An 18,172-nucleotide genomic window follows, 5' to 3' on the forward strand; every position below is an offset into this window, starting at 1 on the left:
CTGACCCGGATGCTCCAGATTTTGGCTATCATGATCTTGAGTTTTCACTCGGAGGTTTCCTTCAGGAGGTGATTGGGAGATTCTCGCTATTTCCACATTGCCTCTGGGCAGTGTTCTGAGATTTCCTGAAATGAAATGTCTAGGCTTGGTTTTTTGGTTGTGGCAGTCAGACAGTCTTAAATTCTTAAAAGAAAATTCTTAAACTTTCTATCCTCAATCTTTTTCAGGTCAGTTGTTTTTGCTATGATTCTATTTAATGCCTTCTGTGTACATACACGCACCCGAGCGCACATACATGAGCCTATGTATTTTCCCCATTCCGACTTTATTATTTTTTGTTACTTCATGGGAGTTATTGGTTTCTATTGGATCCATTCTAATTTTCAGGGATTTTGTTGCTCTGGGCAAGGTTTTATACCTCTTTGTGCCAAGTTCTTAATTTCCTTTCCACTTCTCTCTTTCATAGCTCTCATGTCTTTTTCCATTTTTTGTCCCTCAAGTGCTCTCATTTAATTTATAAAAACATTTAACTTTCTTGGAAAAAATTCTTGCTTTATCTCTTCCAGTCTGCGAACAAGCTGTGTTTTTTCTCTGAGGTTCTGCTGGAAGATGTATTGGAGACACTCTCTTCTTTTAAGTTTGTGTCCTTGGGCTTCCCTGTCACTACAAGAGTTCTAGATTTTTTTTTGCTCATTCTTCCAGCATACTTCTCAACTTCAGGCTTGATATGAGGGCTGGGCTTTGCCCTACTTCTGGAGGGAAGATCTGGCCATGTCCTATTGCTGCTTTCTCGGGGTACTGAGATCAAAGGTCTCTTATCCCAGGTTCTCAGGAAGAAGGCTGGAGACCTGCAAATTTTCAGTGGTCCCAAAGTGGTTTCAATCAGAGCAAAATCTGATTGTTGCTCCCAGTCTGAGCTCTGCAAGTTCCTGACTGGTTTTGGTCTGAGCAACATCAGAATGCTGCTGGACTTAGCCCCTACCAACCAGATGGAAAGGTCTGTTCATTCAGAATGACAGACTTGTAGGCTACCTTTGGTCTGGGATTCCTGTCCCGGTTATTCCTCTGCAGGGTGGACTAGATGCTGAAACAGAAGCCGGTCTGTTCCTGAGGTCAAAGCCATACACTGGAGCTAGTTTCTAAACTTCCTCTTTTGACCTGAGTCCTCCCTACTTGGGGATGGCACCCTCCTCACCCCCATCCTGCCCCACACAGGTCCCTAGGTCTGCTATAGATCTGTGACCTGGGACTGAGTAGTGGGGAACAAAACTTCCAGTTGGCCCCTGTCCCAGTCATGTTGCTCTGCTACAGAGCTGTCACCCATAGTATTTGCATGGCCTGATTCCACTCCCAAGGCCCTGATACCTCTGACATTTCTGCCTCTTTATGCTGATCTGGACTATTCAAATGCTTCACTGGGATTTTTCTGAATTCCCCCCATCAGGATTCCAGCTGGTGCATTTTCTAGGTCTGTTTGGAGGAATTCTGCAAAGGGGAGTTTAGCTGTACTTTTGCTGACAGTCAGTCCACCATCTTGGCTCTGCCCCCGGACTCTTCACTGAATTAGGACTTGACTGATATGTATGGCTGCTTTGGAGTAGGATGGATAGAAGATGTAGTGGTAGATCATGCCCATGGTGAAGACTACAGGCTGGACCACACAGAGGCCAATGATGAGTCCAACAGCAATAGCTCAGATTTTGCCATTGTGGAAAGGCATTCTGCTCTTGGCTCCTTGAAAGTGGTGGCCAAGTTAGTTCTGAGTTTCTTTCCCTCTTAAGGACATTGAGGGAAAGAAGCCACAAGTTCAGCTAGGACCCCAGTTCTGGTTCTGAGCATCATCATACTGGGCCCCCTTGTCTTCACCTTTCTACTGGCCCTCAGTCTCTCTAAGGTTATAGTCTTTTTTAAAATTTTACCAAAAGTACATTTTGTTGCTATCTTTCATTTTTATATCGTTTAGATTTCCCCCGTAGCTTTCCCCCTCTCAGACAGCTGTACCTTATGTATTTTTTTTAAAAGGAGAAAGAGAAAAAAATTCAGCAAAACTGAATTCTTTGATCCAGCAATACCATTATCAGGTCTGTATTCCCTAAGAGATCCAAAAAAAGGGGAAAAGGACCTACTTTACAAAAATATTCATAGTGGATCTCTTTGTAGTGGCAAAGCAATAGAAACTGAGGAAATGTCCATCAGTTGGGGAATGACTGAACAAGCTGTGGTATGTGAATGTAATAGAATACAAGAAATACAAGAATATAAGAAATAAAAAAGAGAAGACAAATTTCAGAAAAAACTGCCAAGATATGAACTGATGCAAAATGAAGAGCCAGGAGAACAGTAACAGCAACGCTGTACAACAATCAACTATAAGTATTTTAGCCATTCCCAGCAACATAGTGTTCCAAGACAATTCCAAAGGTCTTATGAGGAAAACGCTATTCACATCCAGACAAAGAACTGATAGAGTCTGAATACAGATCGAAGCAGACTATTTTCACTTAATTTTTTCATGTTCTTTTTTTTTTGGTCTGTTTCTTCTTTCACAATGCTACTAATATGAAAATGTTTCACATGATTGCCCGTATATTGCCTTCGTTAAATTGCTTATCTTGGGAGGGAGGAAGAAAATCTGGAACTCAAATTTTTCAAATTCATGTGAAAATTTGTCTGTACATGTAATTAGAAAAAAAACCCTGAATGACACATGGAGAAGGTCTGTTACATGTAATGTTTCACACCTATGGATCTCAAATCCTGAAAAGAAGCAGGGGAGATGTCGTCTTCTATCTTTTCTTTCAGCCAAACTTGTTCTTTTATAATTTCAAAATTGTTTTGTGGAGGTTATACTTTCCATTTCTGGCTCTGTTTGCTCTAATTTGCATCAATTCATGCAGTTATTTAGAAAGTTCTCTCTGTATTCACCAGGCCTTTTTTTCTTATAGCAAAGTAAAATATTCCATTATAATAATGTACCATGGTTTGTTTACCCATTCTCAACTGATGGGCATAACCTTTATTTACAATTCTTTGCTATACTAAAAAGTGCTGATAAAGATTTTGGTGAAGGGTGAGAACACTGTTATGGTAAGGGAGAAAATCCTGGACGTAAGAAGTAGATTCCAAAGGAGAATGAAATATTAATTTACTCAGAAATGAATGTGATTTAAAAGAAGTCATTAATGAAAATAAAAGTTTGGATTGTTTACATTTAACTGACATAGATCAATAGCCCTAACAAGGAGATCAAAAGACCCTAGAAACTACCTCAGGCAGCTAACAACTTCATCTTGACAAGAAACATGCAGCCAAGGGCAATACCAGTTTAGAATATAGATTCTTTGTAAAACCTTAAAAGAAGAGCAGGATATTGTTAGATTATGAGCAGTGCCATCATTTCAAAAAGTGAGATGCGGTGGAGAGAAACACTAATGAAGGCTTGGCAAGAGACCCAGTTAAGCAAGTTACTCTGAAGATATTTAAAAGTTGAAACAAGAACAAATATATATTAGGAATAAAAATCTTTGCAAATCTTTTCAGATATATGTATTTCAACATCCAGGGCTGTGGAGCCACCACACAGAAGAGTAAGAAGAGAAAAAACAAATGTGCTAACAAAACCTATGTGTTAATTTATTAGTACATATGTCTTGAAGGAACGATGCAAATAGACAATTAATTGGCACATAAAAAAAGAGATGGAAAAAAGGAGCTAGACGAGGCCAAATGTATAAAAGATCCATGCTGGAGGTAACAATTTTGAGGGTCACAAGGGACAATCACAAAGGTGCCTGCAGAAGGCATGCAAGATGCGTGCACACACACACCCCCTCAGACTTTGTAACCCAAAACAGTAGCAGAGATCATCAATAACTACCAACTCATATGCTTACTTTCTCATCTATGCATAATTTTTTTATGAGGATAATCTACTCATGCATAAAGGCCATCCTTGATGAGAGGGAAATAGGAATGCTTTCACTAGTGATATTCCACAATAGACTCACATCACTATGAATACACTATGTAAAGAATGCATAATAAATATTTAAAGAATGTGTACTCCTGAACAGCAGAAAACCCCCCACTAGATTTGGAATAAAAAGACCTAGATTTGAATCTTTGCTGTGCTAAATACTACCCATGTGACTTTGAGTCTTAGTTTCCTTATGTGTCAAAAACTCATCATGTCCAAAACAGAATTCATTATTTTCCTCCTGTAGCCTTTTCCCACTGCAAACATCCCCATTACTGTACAGAGCAACTCCATCCTCCTAGTCCCTCAATACAGAAGTCTTCCTGGACACCTCAGTATCTCCCACCTTCCCTCCCACCACACCCCTGCCACCTCCATTCTGTTACCAATGCCTGTCGATTCTGTCTTTGCAAGAACTCTCAAACAAGCCCCTTCTCTCCTCTTAATACTGTCTGGTACAGGCCCTCATCACCTCATATTTGGACTAATGTAAAGTCTGCTGGTCTGATCATGCCCTCCCCTACTCAATAAACTCTAATGGCTCTCTACTATCTCTCTAGGATCAAATACAAAATGCAGTTTGGCATTCAAAGTCCTGCTTCCTCCTACTTTTCCAGTCTTCTTACATCTTACTCCTAGCCAAGTACTTTTTGATCCGGTGACAATGTCTTCCTGGTTGTTCCACAAATAAGACATTCCATTTTTTTGGTTCTTAAATCATGGAATAAGAGGTTTATTGACAGCAATTTTGGATGAGAGGCCATTCACCTATGAAGCAAATATAGGACCTTTTCAGTGGTATTTTTCAGGAGAAAGACCCACACCAACCATTCACTTACACACACTGTGAGCAATGCATGCTGTACTGAGGAAAAAACAAAGACAGAATATGTAAAAGAGATGACAGTAATTTTTTTTGCATTGTATGATATGCCAAGGACTTAGGGACAAAGCATTTGTGTACCCTAACTAGGCTTTGCAAACTTTCCAATGTGTATCATCCCCTAAAACAATGGTTTCCAAATATTTTTTATTGTGTATGCCTATAAGTAAAATCTTTTTGACTTTCCAAGCATCTCTCTTAAGATTCAGCTCCAGTGCTGCCTTCTATAAGAAACCCTTCAAGATCTGCTCAGCTACTAATGGCGCCCCCTACTTCTCATCACTGTTTCCTCTAGCTAGATTGTAAGGCCTCAGTGTTCCCAGAGACCAGCACACTGCCCATGACATAATAGACATTTAATAAATGTTTGCTGATTGATAGATGACATACCATTCACCTTCTGAACCCACTGCTCCTCGGCTACTGCTACTGCCCCAGCCTCTTGCTGAGCTTTCATTGTTCTCATCATCACCTTCACCACCAACCAAAATTCTTCAAAATAGAGGGAGAATAACAGAAGAAACAAGAAGCTGCCCCAACAGTCTTGATGTGCCACATCAGACTAGTGAATACAACTGCCAAGTCCCTGACCCACTCCAAGTCCATCCATAGTGCCACTGCTGAAGCCCAGTTGAACTGCTACAAGATCCACTCAAGTAAAAGGGCCTCTGGCTGAAACCAAGTGAGCAACAGTAGGGAGGTTGCAGGGTCTTATGTTCTTCAGACATTTCCACCAACTGTGTTAGCCCCTGAAGTGTACAGTCCCCAATTTGGACATCCTCATGTCCAACACAGCCTTTGATTTTTTATTCTATCTAATAAATGTCACCACAGAATAACCACCTGTGTGATCCAGAGATTTTTGGCACTGCAAATTTTTGCATTCATATGAAGCAATTTTTATACTCTTATTGTACTTCTACTTGTATATTATGTTGGTGGCTGTCTGCTTTACTTCTACCCCAATCGGAATCCCAGGAAGAAGAACTTAAAGAAGGGAAAATCTAGCTTTCTCCTCATCGTATATACTACGGGTGTCCTACTTTTCCCCTTAGTTCTTTTCATTATCATCATTCCTTGTTGACATTATAGACTTCACAAAATTACTGAAAACACTTTGAAACTATCATTTCAAACCTCTGTTTTTCATTTCCATCTCAGGAATTCAAATAGGCACAAACAACTGTTCCATTAATTCTACACTAAAAATATCAAAGAAGAATCTTTGGAATTCTGCTTTTAAGAAGTACAAACACCTTCTTGCTTAACTTTTTTCCCTCTTTGTTAAAGACAAGACTAAAAGAAGAGAGGTATATATAAGGAATAACTGATATAAAACCAAAAACAATAAAATTTTAAAAATGAGTTCATACCCACTTTTATAACAAATTCTTATCACTGGCTTTTTATACTTTATTAATAAAATTCTCTGCCCAAATCTAAAAAGAAAGCTGGAAATGTGAATAAGGGATTTTATTAAAATTCCTACAATTATAAGATCAGAAATTTAAATCTGTAATGGACCTCATAAGCCATCTAATCCAATCCCTTAATTTTATAGGAGAGGGAAACAAGGTCCATGGAGACTAAGTGATTTGTCTAAGGTCACTTAGTTATACCAAGTATGAGAGATATAATTTGAACCCTGGGCCTTTGACTCCAGTCATTGCCCTTTCCACTGGTCCATACTGCTTCTTTAGACTGTGTACTGCAGTGGTGTCACTCAGAGAAATGGATCTTGTGCAGCAAACTGACTTAGAAAACATTAACTATGTTATACTACATTTTTATTTATTTTGTTAAATATTTCCCAATTACATTTTCATATGGTTTGCACTTGGCAGTTTGGGGGGAATTTTGCAGCTGGGAGCCAATACACAGCAGGTGTGCTGCTGCTCTTGTCCTCAAGGTACTCCTTGAACTGACACCCAAAACCCTCCATGGTCTTGTAGATGGTCTTGAGACTTGTCAAGGCTTTTCTGAACAGAGATCCCACTGCTGGGCAAACACCTAAGGATATCAAAGTTGGATCCCCACACACCAAAGTATCTGTCACCTACAATATTATGAGAGATGACAGCTATCATCTACAGTATTATGACATGAAAAAGTAGCAAACAAAACCAATACTCAATGAGAGTAGAATGGGTAAACAAACTGTGATGTAGCAATGTAATGGCATGTTACTGCACTTCAAAAAACAATGGACACAAACAATACAGGAAAGATATATGAACTGATAAAAAGAGCTATCTATGGAAACAGGAAAACAACATATAAAAGGTACTATAACAACACAAATTCAAAGAACAAAAAAATCTGAAACAAAATTATGCAATCATGACAACTCAGCTTAATTCAGAATAAGAAAAAGGATAGACTTCCATTCTTTCTTTGCAAGGGTACAGATGTGGAATATGGCTTATTCTGTCATAATTAGATATATGCTGGTTAGTTCTGATGAAATATTTTTCCCTTTCTCACTTTTACTCTTTAAAAAAACAAAAAGGATAACTAACTCTCTGGGAGGGGAAGGAACAAGGGATATACTGGGAGATTAAAAATAATCTTGAAACAAAATACATCAATAAAGTTAAATTTCTCCCCCAAAATGAAATGAAATGATTGAAAAATTCATTATTCTGAATGTAGCCAACATGGTTGTAAACCATGTGTTAGGTTAGCCCTTGGGTAACATATACAATTTCATGTTTTCCAACTTGATGGGACTTACCAGAGCTTGTACTCTGCCTGTACAGCTTTCAATAACCCAGGATTCTCTCTAGGCCATAATAAGACACCAGAGAATGACTCTGAGTAGAGTCTTTACACAAGGATACACATTTATATATTTAAATATAAACTTATCAAACTTTGTCCAAAGAGATTTAGAACATTAGCTATTTGACATCACTTTTGTAAGTTAAAGACTATTTCAAACCCAGAGAAATGAAACTGTACATCACAATAAACAGTTTGACTCTTAGGACATCACTTAAAAACAAAAATCCCACTGAAATTGCCAACGTTCCATCTGATCTGGTTCTCAGAATCTTCTAGCGTCTGGGAGACAGGTAAGTGACATGTATCCTGAAACCACAGCAGAACCCTCAAATCTTACAAAAGAAATCCTGCCATCTGACAGGAATGGAATAGGTAGGATATCTAAGCAGACAACAAGAGCTTGCTTTATGAAAGATTATCACAAGCTGGGGATCCCTTAAAGCCTCAAGACGTTACAGTAAGGTAATGCTTGAGTCAATTTTAAAAGAGGCACTGTTTCATGTTCTTACAAGGTTTAGTTGGAGCTTTCTCTAAAGTCACTTTACATTCTATCTCCTCTTCAATTTTTAGTCCTGATCTTAACTAACCCTCAGTCTGTCTTATGCAAATACACACATGAGCACACATGAGCACACTCACGCACACTCACACCCACCCCACTCTAGTGACCACATTTATCACATCAACTGATCTGACCTCAACTTTTGTCTCCAGATAAGTTCCCTGGTGCTGTCCTGCTGGCCTGTCTATAGATTTTCCTTAACCTTCACATGAATCCCTTCAACCTAGACCTCAACTGCCTTGCCTACAGAGGACAAAGTTCTTTTCCAAACTACTTCAAATGAATTTCCCAATTTTTCTATTATTTGTCAGAAGCTACTAAGAAAGAAAGTACTAGCTACCCATCCCCCATCCAACCCCCAAGGAAGATAATAGCAACACAGCATTCACTCCAGCAGGGTAACCACTTTCTCCTGAAAAAGCCATTTTTAATTAAGACACATGCCACCTACAGGCCAACATTTTCTCTCCTATTCTCACCTCTGTACCTACTTTAATTTAAAAAAAAAAAAAGTTTAACACTGATAATCCCATTAGAAATTGTTATGTTAGTGCTAAATCACAATCATGACTACCAATGTAAAATTTTACCTGATTTATTTTTTTTATCAGAGGTATCATCCAAAGTGGATAAAACAGTGGAGATGCTCTTTTGAAGATCATTACTACATCCTCCAGAATCTTCATCATCAGAAGAAAATGAAGGTAAAGCTTCAAAGTTTTTCTTGAGTTCATCAATTTTTCTAGAAGGACTAAAGCCCCCAGCTTCAGATACTGCAGGTGAAGTAGATGAAGTCTTTGGGAGTTGGGTGTGGCAAGGTGCACGAACAACCTGGGGCCCTGGCCGCCGAGTCCGATTTGGCATACGTACAGCAGGGGCTGAAAACTGCTGTTTGGGTCCAGATTTCAGAAAGTCTAAAAAAGAAGCAATAAATCCCGTTTTCACTTCTGGCTGCTTTTCCTCAACTTCTCTGATCTTCTGTCTCATCTTTTCTTGATGCTGATAGCCATCATGACAACATTCTGAACTAGAAGAAGAAAATGGCAAGCATGCATCTGTGCCCCTAGAACTCTGACGTTTACTTTGTGGGTGCCATTTTACCTGTTTCTGGTTACTATTGTTATCATCCTCCTTCATTAGCCCTTTTCCTGTAAGTCTTTTTTTCTGAAAGTTGAATTGTATTATATCTTGGTCATTTTCTTCAGTCTTCACACTGATCATATCCCCAGGTTGTGCCATAGCCATTAGAGGAAGTGAGACTTTATTATGGGCCCCTGTAGCACTACTGTCACTAGCCATATGAAATTCGTTCTCTGAAACAGCACTTTCTCCACTTAGACTTTTACTACTAGTAACAAACTCTTGGTCTCTGTTATTTAACAGGCCATCGGTGGGGGCTTCACTGTCTTCTTCAGACTCATTAGTGATATGAGAGGCTTTATTCACTGTATCAGAGGATCGCTGCTGCTCCTCAACTGCTGAGGGGGTGATAGTTTGATCAGAAGTTTCAAGATGCTTTTGATCAAGATTCAAATTCTTTGAATGAATTATAGGTATGGATGAAAGGTTTATAGTAATCTGGCCTCCATTTAATGAAATATTATTGAGATTCTCTGATTTTCCAACCATGGCTGTCAGGGAGTTGAAGTCTGGAGTTACACGCCTAATATCTGCTGATTGCTGAAAATGGGATTTGGGGTCATCACCATTCTCAACTGTTTGAAGCGTTTCATTTGCAGTTGATTTGGCAAAATCAGATGGCGTAACCCCACAAGCAGCAGCAGTAGCTGCTAAAATATCATCATTTGATAAAATGTTTCTCTCATCACTGAGAAGTATTGACTCTGGAAAACACACGGAACCAAGGGGAACAAACTGATTCTTTGAATCATGTTGATTTGGTTGATTAAAAACGCCTTTTGTTGCCAGATGCTGCTGCAATGGTTTAGAAGATTCTGAGAGATCCATTTTAATGACTTCAGAATTTTGAGGATGAAGTTGCTGTTGAGCATGTCCACCACTGCTTTGAATAACAGGGCCATCCATCTGAAGGAATGGATGTACTATTTGCTGAGAACTCTGAACAGGTTGTATCTGTGTTGATACCTTTACTTGGCCTAAACCTGCCTGTAAAATTGACTGCTGAAAAATCTGCAAGTCATACCCAGACTCTAGAAGTACCTGTGAATTAGGCAAGGGTAGTTGATGGACTTGTCTTAAAGCATTAGTCTGAATTTGAATCTGTGAGGAAGGGTGAATAGCCTGACTATGTTGTTCTTGTACCTGTACTTCATGAACCTTAGGCAGAAGAGGATGTTGCTGGTTTAATTCTTTTGTATTTGTGTTTACTTGTGAAGTCTGCATTAAATTAGATGCTTTCTTAATATCATGGCCTGACACGTTAGGCACTGGCCCAATTGACTGGGTAAGATGTGTCATAGAGCTGACCATTCTTTCCTCCTTTTCTTGCTTTTGTAGACTAACACCAACAACTTGATCTTCAAGGCAAGAATTACTTCTGATTACACTCTGAGGATATCTATCATCTGCCTTTGAAATTCTGTAGGCTGGATCTTGAGCATTAATTTCTCCCTCAGGCAACCTTTGGGTTGGTGATTCAAGAGATGCCCGCTGCTGTAACACTTGTAAATCTTGCACTGGAAAATCATCTTCTTGTTTTGAAGATGTATACATAGTAGAATCAGGTTTCCTTTTAGTGTAAGATTTTGCATCAGAGGAAGGTCTATTAGTTTGTAAGGTTTGTGAATGAACAGGGGATGCAAAAGGAGATGACTGAGCAGTTGGCAAAAATTTATGTGACTGTGGTGATGATGATCCTTGGGTCTGAGCACTTTGAGAAGAATGCATAGAAATATAATTCTGGGTTGAACTAGAAGCTGGCAAATTCTGGACTTGAGGTGAAGAAGAAAATGGAAGAGAAGACGATGTTAATGTTAGAGACTGCCCTGAAGTATAGTTTTCTGAAGGGCTACCAGATGACAAAACTTGTGACTGAGATGAGAAACTAACCTGTGACTGACTGACGGTAGATAAACCCTGAGAGTGACCAGAAGAATAGCTCTGAGACTGGCTAACTGAAGAAATAGCTCTTGTTTGAGCAGAGAAGTTCTCATTTGTAAGTGAAGCTAAAACCTGTTGTTGATCAGGGGAGTAACTAATTGTCTGACTTTCAGAAGTTACTGTTTGAGATTGCCCAGAAAAAGTCAGTGTTTTATACAAGGGTGGCAACTTCTCAGTTTTATTGTGTGTGTAAACCTGCGAATGAACAATAGATGGCACATTATGTGACTGTGTGGAAGCATAATTTTGGGACTGGCTAACTGATAAAAGGCTGGGTAGCTGAGCTGTAGAATAAATTTGTGCTTGGCCTGATATCACAGAACTCTGGTTGTGTAAAGATTTGGAAAAGCTTTGTTTTAGCACAGGAGGCATCACACTTTGAGGTTTGGGGGTCTTAGCTGACCTTGGTGGTTGCTTTGTAGAACAGTTTTTTACTTTTGAAGTAGGAAGATAGCTGGGTGATGGAATTGTAGATGGGTAAGACTGAGCCAGTCCCACTGAGACCTGGGAGGTCTTCTGTTGTGGTCCTCCATTGCTCACCTGAGTAGAATCTCCAATTGAATTACAAGATAAAGATGGCTGCCTGGTTGTATCCTGAAAATCAGCTACACTTGCATTTGAAAAGTAACTAGGTAAGGAATGCTGTGAACCAGTCAATTGTGTCTGAATAGACTGAGTATTTGAAGGCCGCTGATGGTGTTTAATAACACTACATTCTCGAAGAACTCTTTCAATGGATGTAGTAGAACCAGTAAAAACAGATGAGCTATAGGCTTGAGAAGCTTGCTGGGCTCCTCCAAGGGGTGAAGACAACAAGCTAAACTGAGGCTGTAAGAGATGGGGTGCAGACTCTTGAGCTGAACGATATGTAGATGACTGAGGTGGCATACTGGTACTCAACACAGAACTGCCCAGGCGTTCAAATGCCAAAGCAGTTGGAATAGTACCCTGTGAAGTCTTGATTTGCAGTAAAGGGTCATGAGGATTTAAAATACCGTTTGTACTATTACTGAAAGCTGAATCTTGAAGTGTCAGAGGGGGGGTGGTAGCAAAGTTTCTATTGCTGAAGGTGTTGGGATGTTGATAAGTGGAAAGAGTGGATGTTGACGGAAACGTTCCAGTGGTTGGCAAAGCTCCAGTAACAAACAGCTCAGTTGTTGTTGAGGAATGCATACCTATGAGGGGAAAAAACACAACCAGTATTTATAAAAAGATAGTACAAATATCTACATATGTAGTACAGATTTGATAGCAATGAAAAATTCTCACATATACCTCACATCCTTGCCTATGAGGAAAAACATGTGATAGGAATAACTTTTTTAAAAAAAATTATTTTATTTGTTTTCTGTGTTCTACAATCACTTCCATATATCTTAGATTTTCCCCCTCCCTTCCCTGCTACTTCCCCACTCCCACCCTGAGACGGCATATGGTTTTATATAGATAGGTTCTACACATACATTCGAAAGGAATAGCTCTTGAAAATTGATGAACTTTAAAATTCACTATTCGAAAGTACTTAGAGTTGTATTCAATCAGAAAATCATGTATGTAATTTTAATTTCACATGAATAGGTATCTAATTGGAATTCACCTATTTTTACAACAGGGTAATTAAAAAATTACAAAGCCAAATACACATTATATTGGTACACATTTTCACCTTCAAAAAGAATCTAGCCAAATTAAAAATTAACGCTGAGCTGCCCACAGTCTAAGGAACAAATGCATTTTAAATATTAAGCTTAAAATACTCAAAAGGTTTCTGTTGTCAAAACATACATGTTTTTCTTACATTTGAAATTCAAAATTTATTTACTACTTAGCAAAAAACATTACAAGACATGCATGACAATTGTAAAAATGTGAGAAAATATTAAAAGTATATGCTTTGGAAATATTCCATGGCCCTAATATGTAGATTCCCCTTCTATTTCAATTCCCCTTCTTCTGTTAAATATCAAAAAGTGCCGCCTCCTCAAAAAGATGAGAAAATGTCTAGCAAACCACTAGCAACAACAGGTACTCTAACAATTAGTTTTTAATTATCAAAATAGTTGTATAAACAGGCTACATAGTAAGGCAACAGTAACTGAAACCTAAATTAATTAAAAATTATACTTATGTGATTCTGTCTTACCATATTGAAATATTAATGGTCATTAATAACAAAAAGCCCAAAAACCAAAGCAACATGGCACAGTGAAGAGAATGCTGGGCTTTGGAGTCAGAAGACTATACAGTTCACATCCTTTTTTAAACACCTGGACAAGTCCCTTAATCTTTATGCACTGTAGGCAACTCCCTAAAGTTTATCTGGTAAAACAAAACAAATTATGATATGTCATAGTGGAGGGAATCCTCACATCAGGAGACCTCCATGCCAAAAGATTCTTTATGTATTCCTCTGCATATTCTCTAGATAGATGTGCTATAGAGAAATGCAGAGAGGTGTGAGAAAAGGGGGAGTGGTACACAACATACATGTAGGCTATAATAGGAGATTTTAAATTCTGCGACTTGTTTTTTTCCCATTCCGTCACCACCACCTCTCTGTCCAAATTCAATCCCCCAGCCAGATGTAATAGCAGTTCCCAACTTTACAACCAATAATGGCAGCAGTAACCTAACAGGTATGTACTGTGTGGTGTGGACAGCAGACTTCCAAAGAGAACGGAGAAGATTAGGGAAGAGTTGGGGTCTCATGACAGCATGGGTAGTCCTTCTTGGTCCTATATAGTTCTCACTCAACAAATGAATAGTACAGATATGTAATTGGAGGTCTAAAGGTCAACGTGTTCACCTCAGCATAGAAAAGGTGGTAAATGCTGTTTGCACTTGAGGTCCACAGCTGCCATCTTCAACTGGAGTTACCACTTACCTCTGCCCTATTTTGTGTAGAGAACATGTGTTTGGAGAGCCAGGAAAGGCCTGGGTTTGAACCTCAATACATGCAGTTCTTTCCGAGGATCACAGTAAGGAAAGAGCTTTGCAAACTTTAAAGTGTTCTTTCTATTTAAGACATTATCAGCGTTGTCTTTCAAGTTTTCTTGGGCAGACATCTTAGGCACTTCAGGGCCTCTACGGTTATTAATAATATTACACTGTTATGTGCCCTGTAACTCTTCCACTCTCTGCATCATGACTTTTTTTTTTAAATCAAATGAACTTCAAAGGTGAAATCTAGGTAAATTTCTGGTGGCTTCAGCAAATTTGGTAAAAAGACAAGTGTGGATATGTGCATAATACATGACTATAATGAGGTACTAAGATATTGTGAAGTCATTGTTCCCTCTTTCCATCTCTAAGGTAACTCAGTATAACTGAAAAAAAAATCTCATTGAGCCTATATTCTGGGATTCATAGGTCCAGAAACCGGAATCCAGTTCTATTATAAGTTTGATGCTGATTACAACAATGATTTTTAAAACTAAAAAACTTAATTAAAAGAATTTTATTCTTTATAATATTAGAATGTTTTAAATTAATGTAAGCAGAATACAGATATTTACAAAAAAGTGATTAAAAGTCATTTGTTCCTTTTGCACACACACACACCCCAGAGCTTATTTCCCCCCAAAAGAAAATATAACTACTTAACTCCTGAATAACAAGTGTCAAACTACTTTTTTTTTTTTTTTACAGACTAACAGCCTGAATTTAAATATGTAACATAAAAAGACTTTAGGAGACGGGAAAAAAGCTTTTACACAGTATTATTTTCATGAACTGATGAGACACTGTAGTTCAGATTATTTTATTTGAGGAACTTGACTATATTTCTTTTACTCATCACTTCATAATATTTGCATTATTATTTTTATTTTAAAAATTTCTCATTCATAATCTAGGTGCCAAGTTTAAAAAGCCTTACAAAGATAGCAAATATTTTTTTAAATATTAAGAAAAATAAGATTAAAAATAGGGAAAAAAACCTCACACAAATCATAAATCTGAAATGAACTAATTTTTAGAATAGCATCTTGTGATAGCTTCGCTTAATAAAATGATTGTTTTGCGTTTTGGGAAGTAGTGTGTATAACATACAAAAATTAATCTTCTACCACTTTTTGCTATGCTACACACAAAGCCCACAAGTAGAAAAATAAATTAGATCAAGTGTTTTCTACTTAGAAAAGTGTTGCTCCTCCTAAAGGGAGAAAGAACCACACGCTACTGAAGGGGGAAATAGATACATATATACATACACATACATACACATGCATGTATGTACATATACATAAAAACTTATATAATTTTAAACTTCTCACACCTCATCACTACCAAAAATATATAAGCTTTTAAATTATATGCAACAAATCTCTAAATGCTGCCTTAAGAAGTTCCATGTTCTACCAGTTTTTATGGTATCAATAATCTACATATTCTCAAGACACATTTTCTATGAATCCCTCCGCCACATGTGTGATAAGTGCTCACTCAACCTTTGCTCACAGATGCTTAACGAAGAGAGAACTCACTGACTCCAGGCAGAGCCCATCAGACCCGAGGACAGATTGAATTCAGAGTCAACAAATCTCATTGCTAGAAGGGACCACAGAGACCATTCTAATCCAACCCATACCTGAACCATTTTCTTAAAAAAAATTATTAGGAAGTGTTTTGCTTACATCAAACCTCAATCTTCCTTTGTATCACTCTGATTAACAATCATGGCCCTACTAAGGATAATGGATTTCTGGAATCAAAGAACCAGGGTACAAACCTCATTTCTGCCATGCATGACATTACGTATGACCTATATGACACAAGGTCAATTATTTAACCTCTTTGGGCCTCAGTTTCTTCACCTTTACAATGAGGTTTAGACTAGATGAACTCAATAATTTTTCCACCTTTCCACCGATGGTGTAGAATAAACCTATTCACTTTTCCACATGACAGACCTACAACTCCTTGAAGACAGTTACCCTTAAGTCTTCTTTACTCCCTAACTCTGTAAACTCATTCTTAAATGGCCTAACTACCAGGCTGCTCATCATTCTACTGCCTCCCTCTGGGTGCACGTTAGTTTCATCAACCTCATTTCAGAACCAATGACAATACTCTCTAACTGAAGTCAAAACAGAGCTGACTACAACAAGACTATCACCTTTCTCACAGGCTTACTGATTTAGTGCTTGAAGGAACTTATGACCATCTTAGGACCTCATTCCAAATGAGGAAACTAAGGCCCACAGAGATGAAGGGACCTGCCCAATAGCTTACTACAGGTAGTAAAGTCGAGGTCTATTCCCTTCTCCAGTCATTTGGCATCTCTACCATTCTTCATCTTCTTTCAAACATGTTAACAGTGTTTCTGTAATCTTACCTGGCAGTACTTTCAATACCTGAGAATGCACATATTTCATTTGGACCAGATGACTTGAATTTACAAAAAGCAACTGGGTGCTATCTCCTTACCTTGAATTTCACTTCTTTTTTAGCTACTTTTCTTTTGGACTTCCTAATCCAAATACTATTTTCTCTTTGGAAGAGAAACCAGAATCAAGGAATAGCTCTGCCTCTTGCCCTCTGTTATCATGCCATATGCCCTTCACAGTGACCCTATTCCTTCTCTTATCTTCTTTTTCACTGATGTAGCCCAAAAAAGTTCTATTGCCATGATAGTTCTTCTCTCCAGTCTCACTTAATATCCTTGCTCCAGCACTCCTGGTACCATTTTAAAAAAAATAAATAATAAAATCTTATTTTTTCCAGTTACATGTTAAGACAAATTTTAGCAATTTTTTTTTAAGTTCCATATTTTCTCCCTCTCTTACTCAGCTCTTTCCTCCCTAAGATGGTAAGCACTTAGTTTGATATAGGTTATATGTGTGCAATCATGTAAAACATATTTCCATATTAGTCATGTTGTGAAAGAAGTAACAGAGCAAAAGAAAACAAGCACGAAAAAAATGAAGTGAAAACTGAATGTTTCAATCTGCATTCAGACTTCATCAGTTCTTTCTCTGTATATGAATAGCATTTTCACTCACAAGTCCTCAGGAATTGTCTTGGATCATTGTATTGCTGAAAAGAGCTAAGTCATTTATAATTGATCACCGTACAATGAATGTTGCTGTTATTGTGCACAATGTTCTCCTGGTTCTGCTCACTTCACTCTGTATCATCAGTTCATGTAAATCTTTCAAGGTTTTTCTGAAATATCTGCTCATAATTTCTTATAGCATAACAATATTCCATTACATTCAATACCACAACTTGATCATCATTCCCCAACTGATGGGCATCCCTTCAATTTCTAATTCTTTACCACCACAAAAAGAGCTGCTATAAATATTTTTGTACAAGTAGGTCCTTCTCCCTTTATTTTTGATCTCTTTGGGATACAGACCTAGTAATGGTATTGCTGGATCAAAGGATATGCACAGACTGATCATCCTTTGGGCAAAGTTCCAAAATGCCTATCCAGAATGGTTGCATCAGTTCACAACTCCACCAACAGTGCATCAGCATCTCAATTTTCCTACATCCTCTCCAACATCTATCATTTTCCTTTTCTGTCATATTAGCCAATCTGATAAGTGTGAGGTCGTACCTCAGAGTTATTTTAATTGCATTTCTCTAATCAATAGGGCACTTTTTCATATGACTATAAATAACTTTGATTTCTTCATCTGAAGACTGCCTGTTCATATGTATTGACCCTTAATCAACTGGGGAATGACATATTCTTATAAATTCAACTCAGTTCTCTACATATTTGAGAAATAAGGCCTTAGCAGAGATATTTGCTATAAAAAAATTGTTTCCCAGCTTTCTGCTTTTCTTTTAGTCTCGGTTGCACTGGTTTTGTCTGTACGAAACCTTTTAATTTAACATAATCAAAATTACCCATTTATACCTTAAAATGCTCTCT

The 18,172-nt window shown here is 38.0% G+C and overlaps 1 protein-coding gene across 2 annotated transcripts in view; it reads right to left on the reverse strand.

Moving 5' to 3' along the window:
• Positions 1-18,172, reverse strand: part of QSER1 (glutamine and serine rich 1) — a 90,612-nt gene that overhangs the window by 21,511 nt on the left and 50,929 nt on the right. For both annotated transcript variants that reach the window (XM_072619229.1, XM_072619228.1), the window contains one exon: positions 8,796-12,461. In XM_072619229.1, coding sequence (XP_072475330.1) covers positions 8,796-12,461 — 3,666 coding nt within the window. The remainder of the gene's footprint in view (positions 1-8,795; positions 12,462-18,172) is intronic.

This window comes from Notamacropus eugenii, chromosome 6 (genome assembly GCF_028372415.1).
Source record: "Notamacropus eugenii isolate mMacEug1 chromosome 6, mMacEug1.pri_v2, whole genome shotgun sequence".
In the NCBI taxonomy this organism is placed as follows: Eukaryota; Metazoa; Chordata; class Mammalia; order Diprotodontia; family Macropodidae; genus Notamacropus; species Notamacropus eugenii.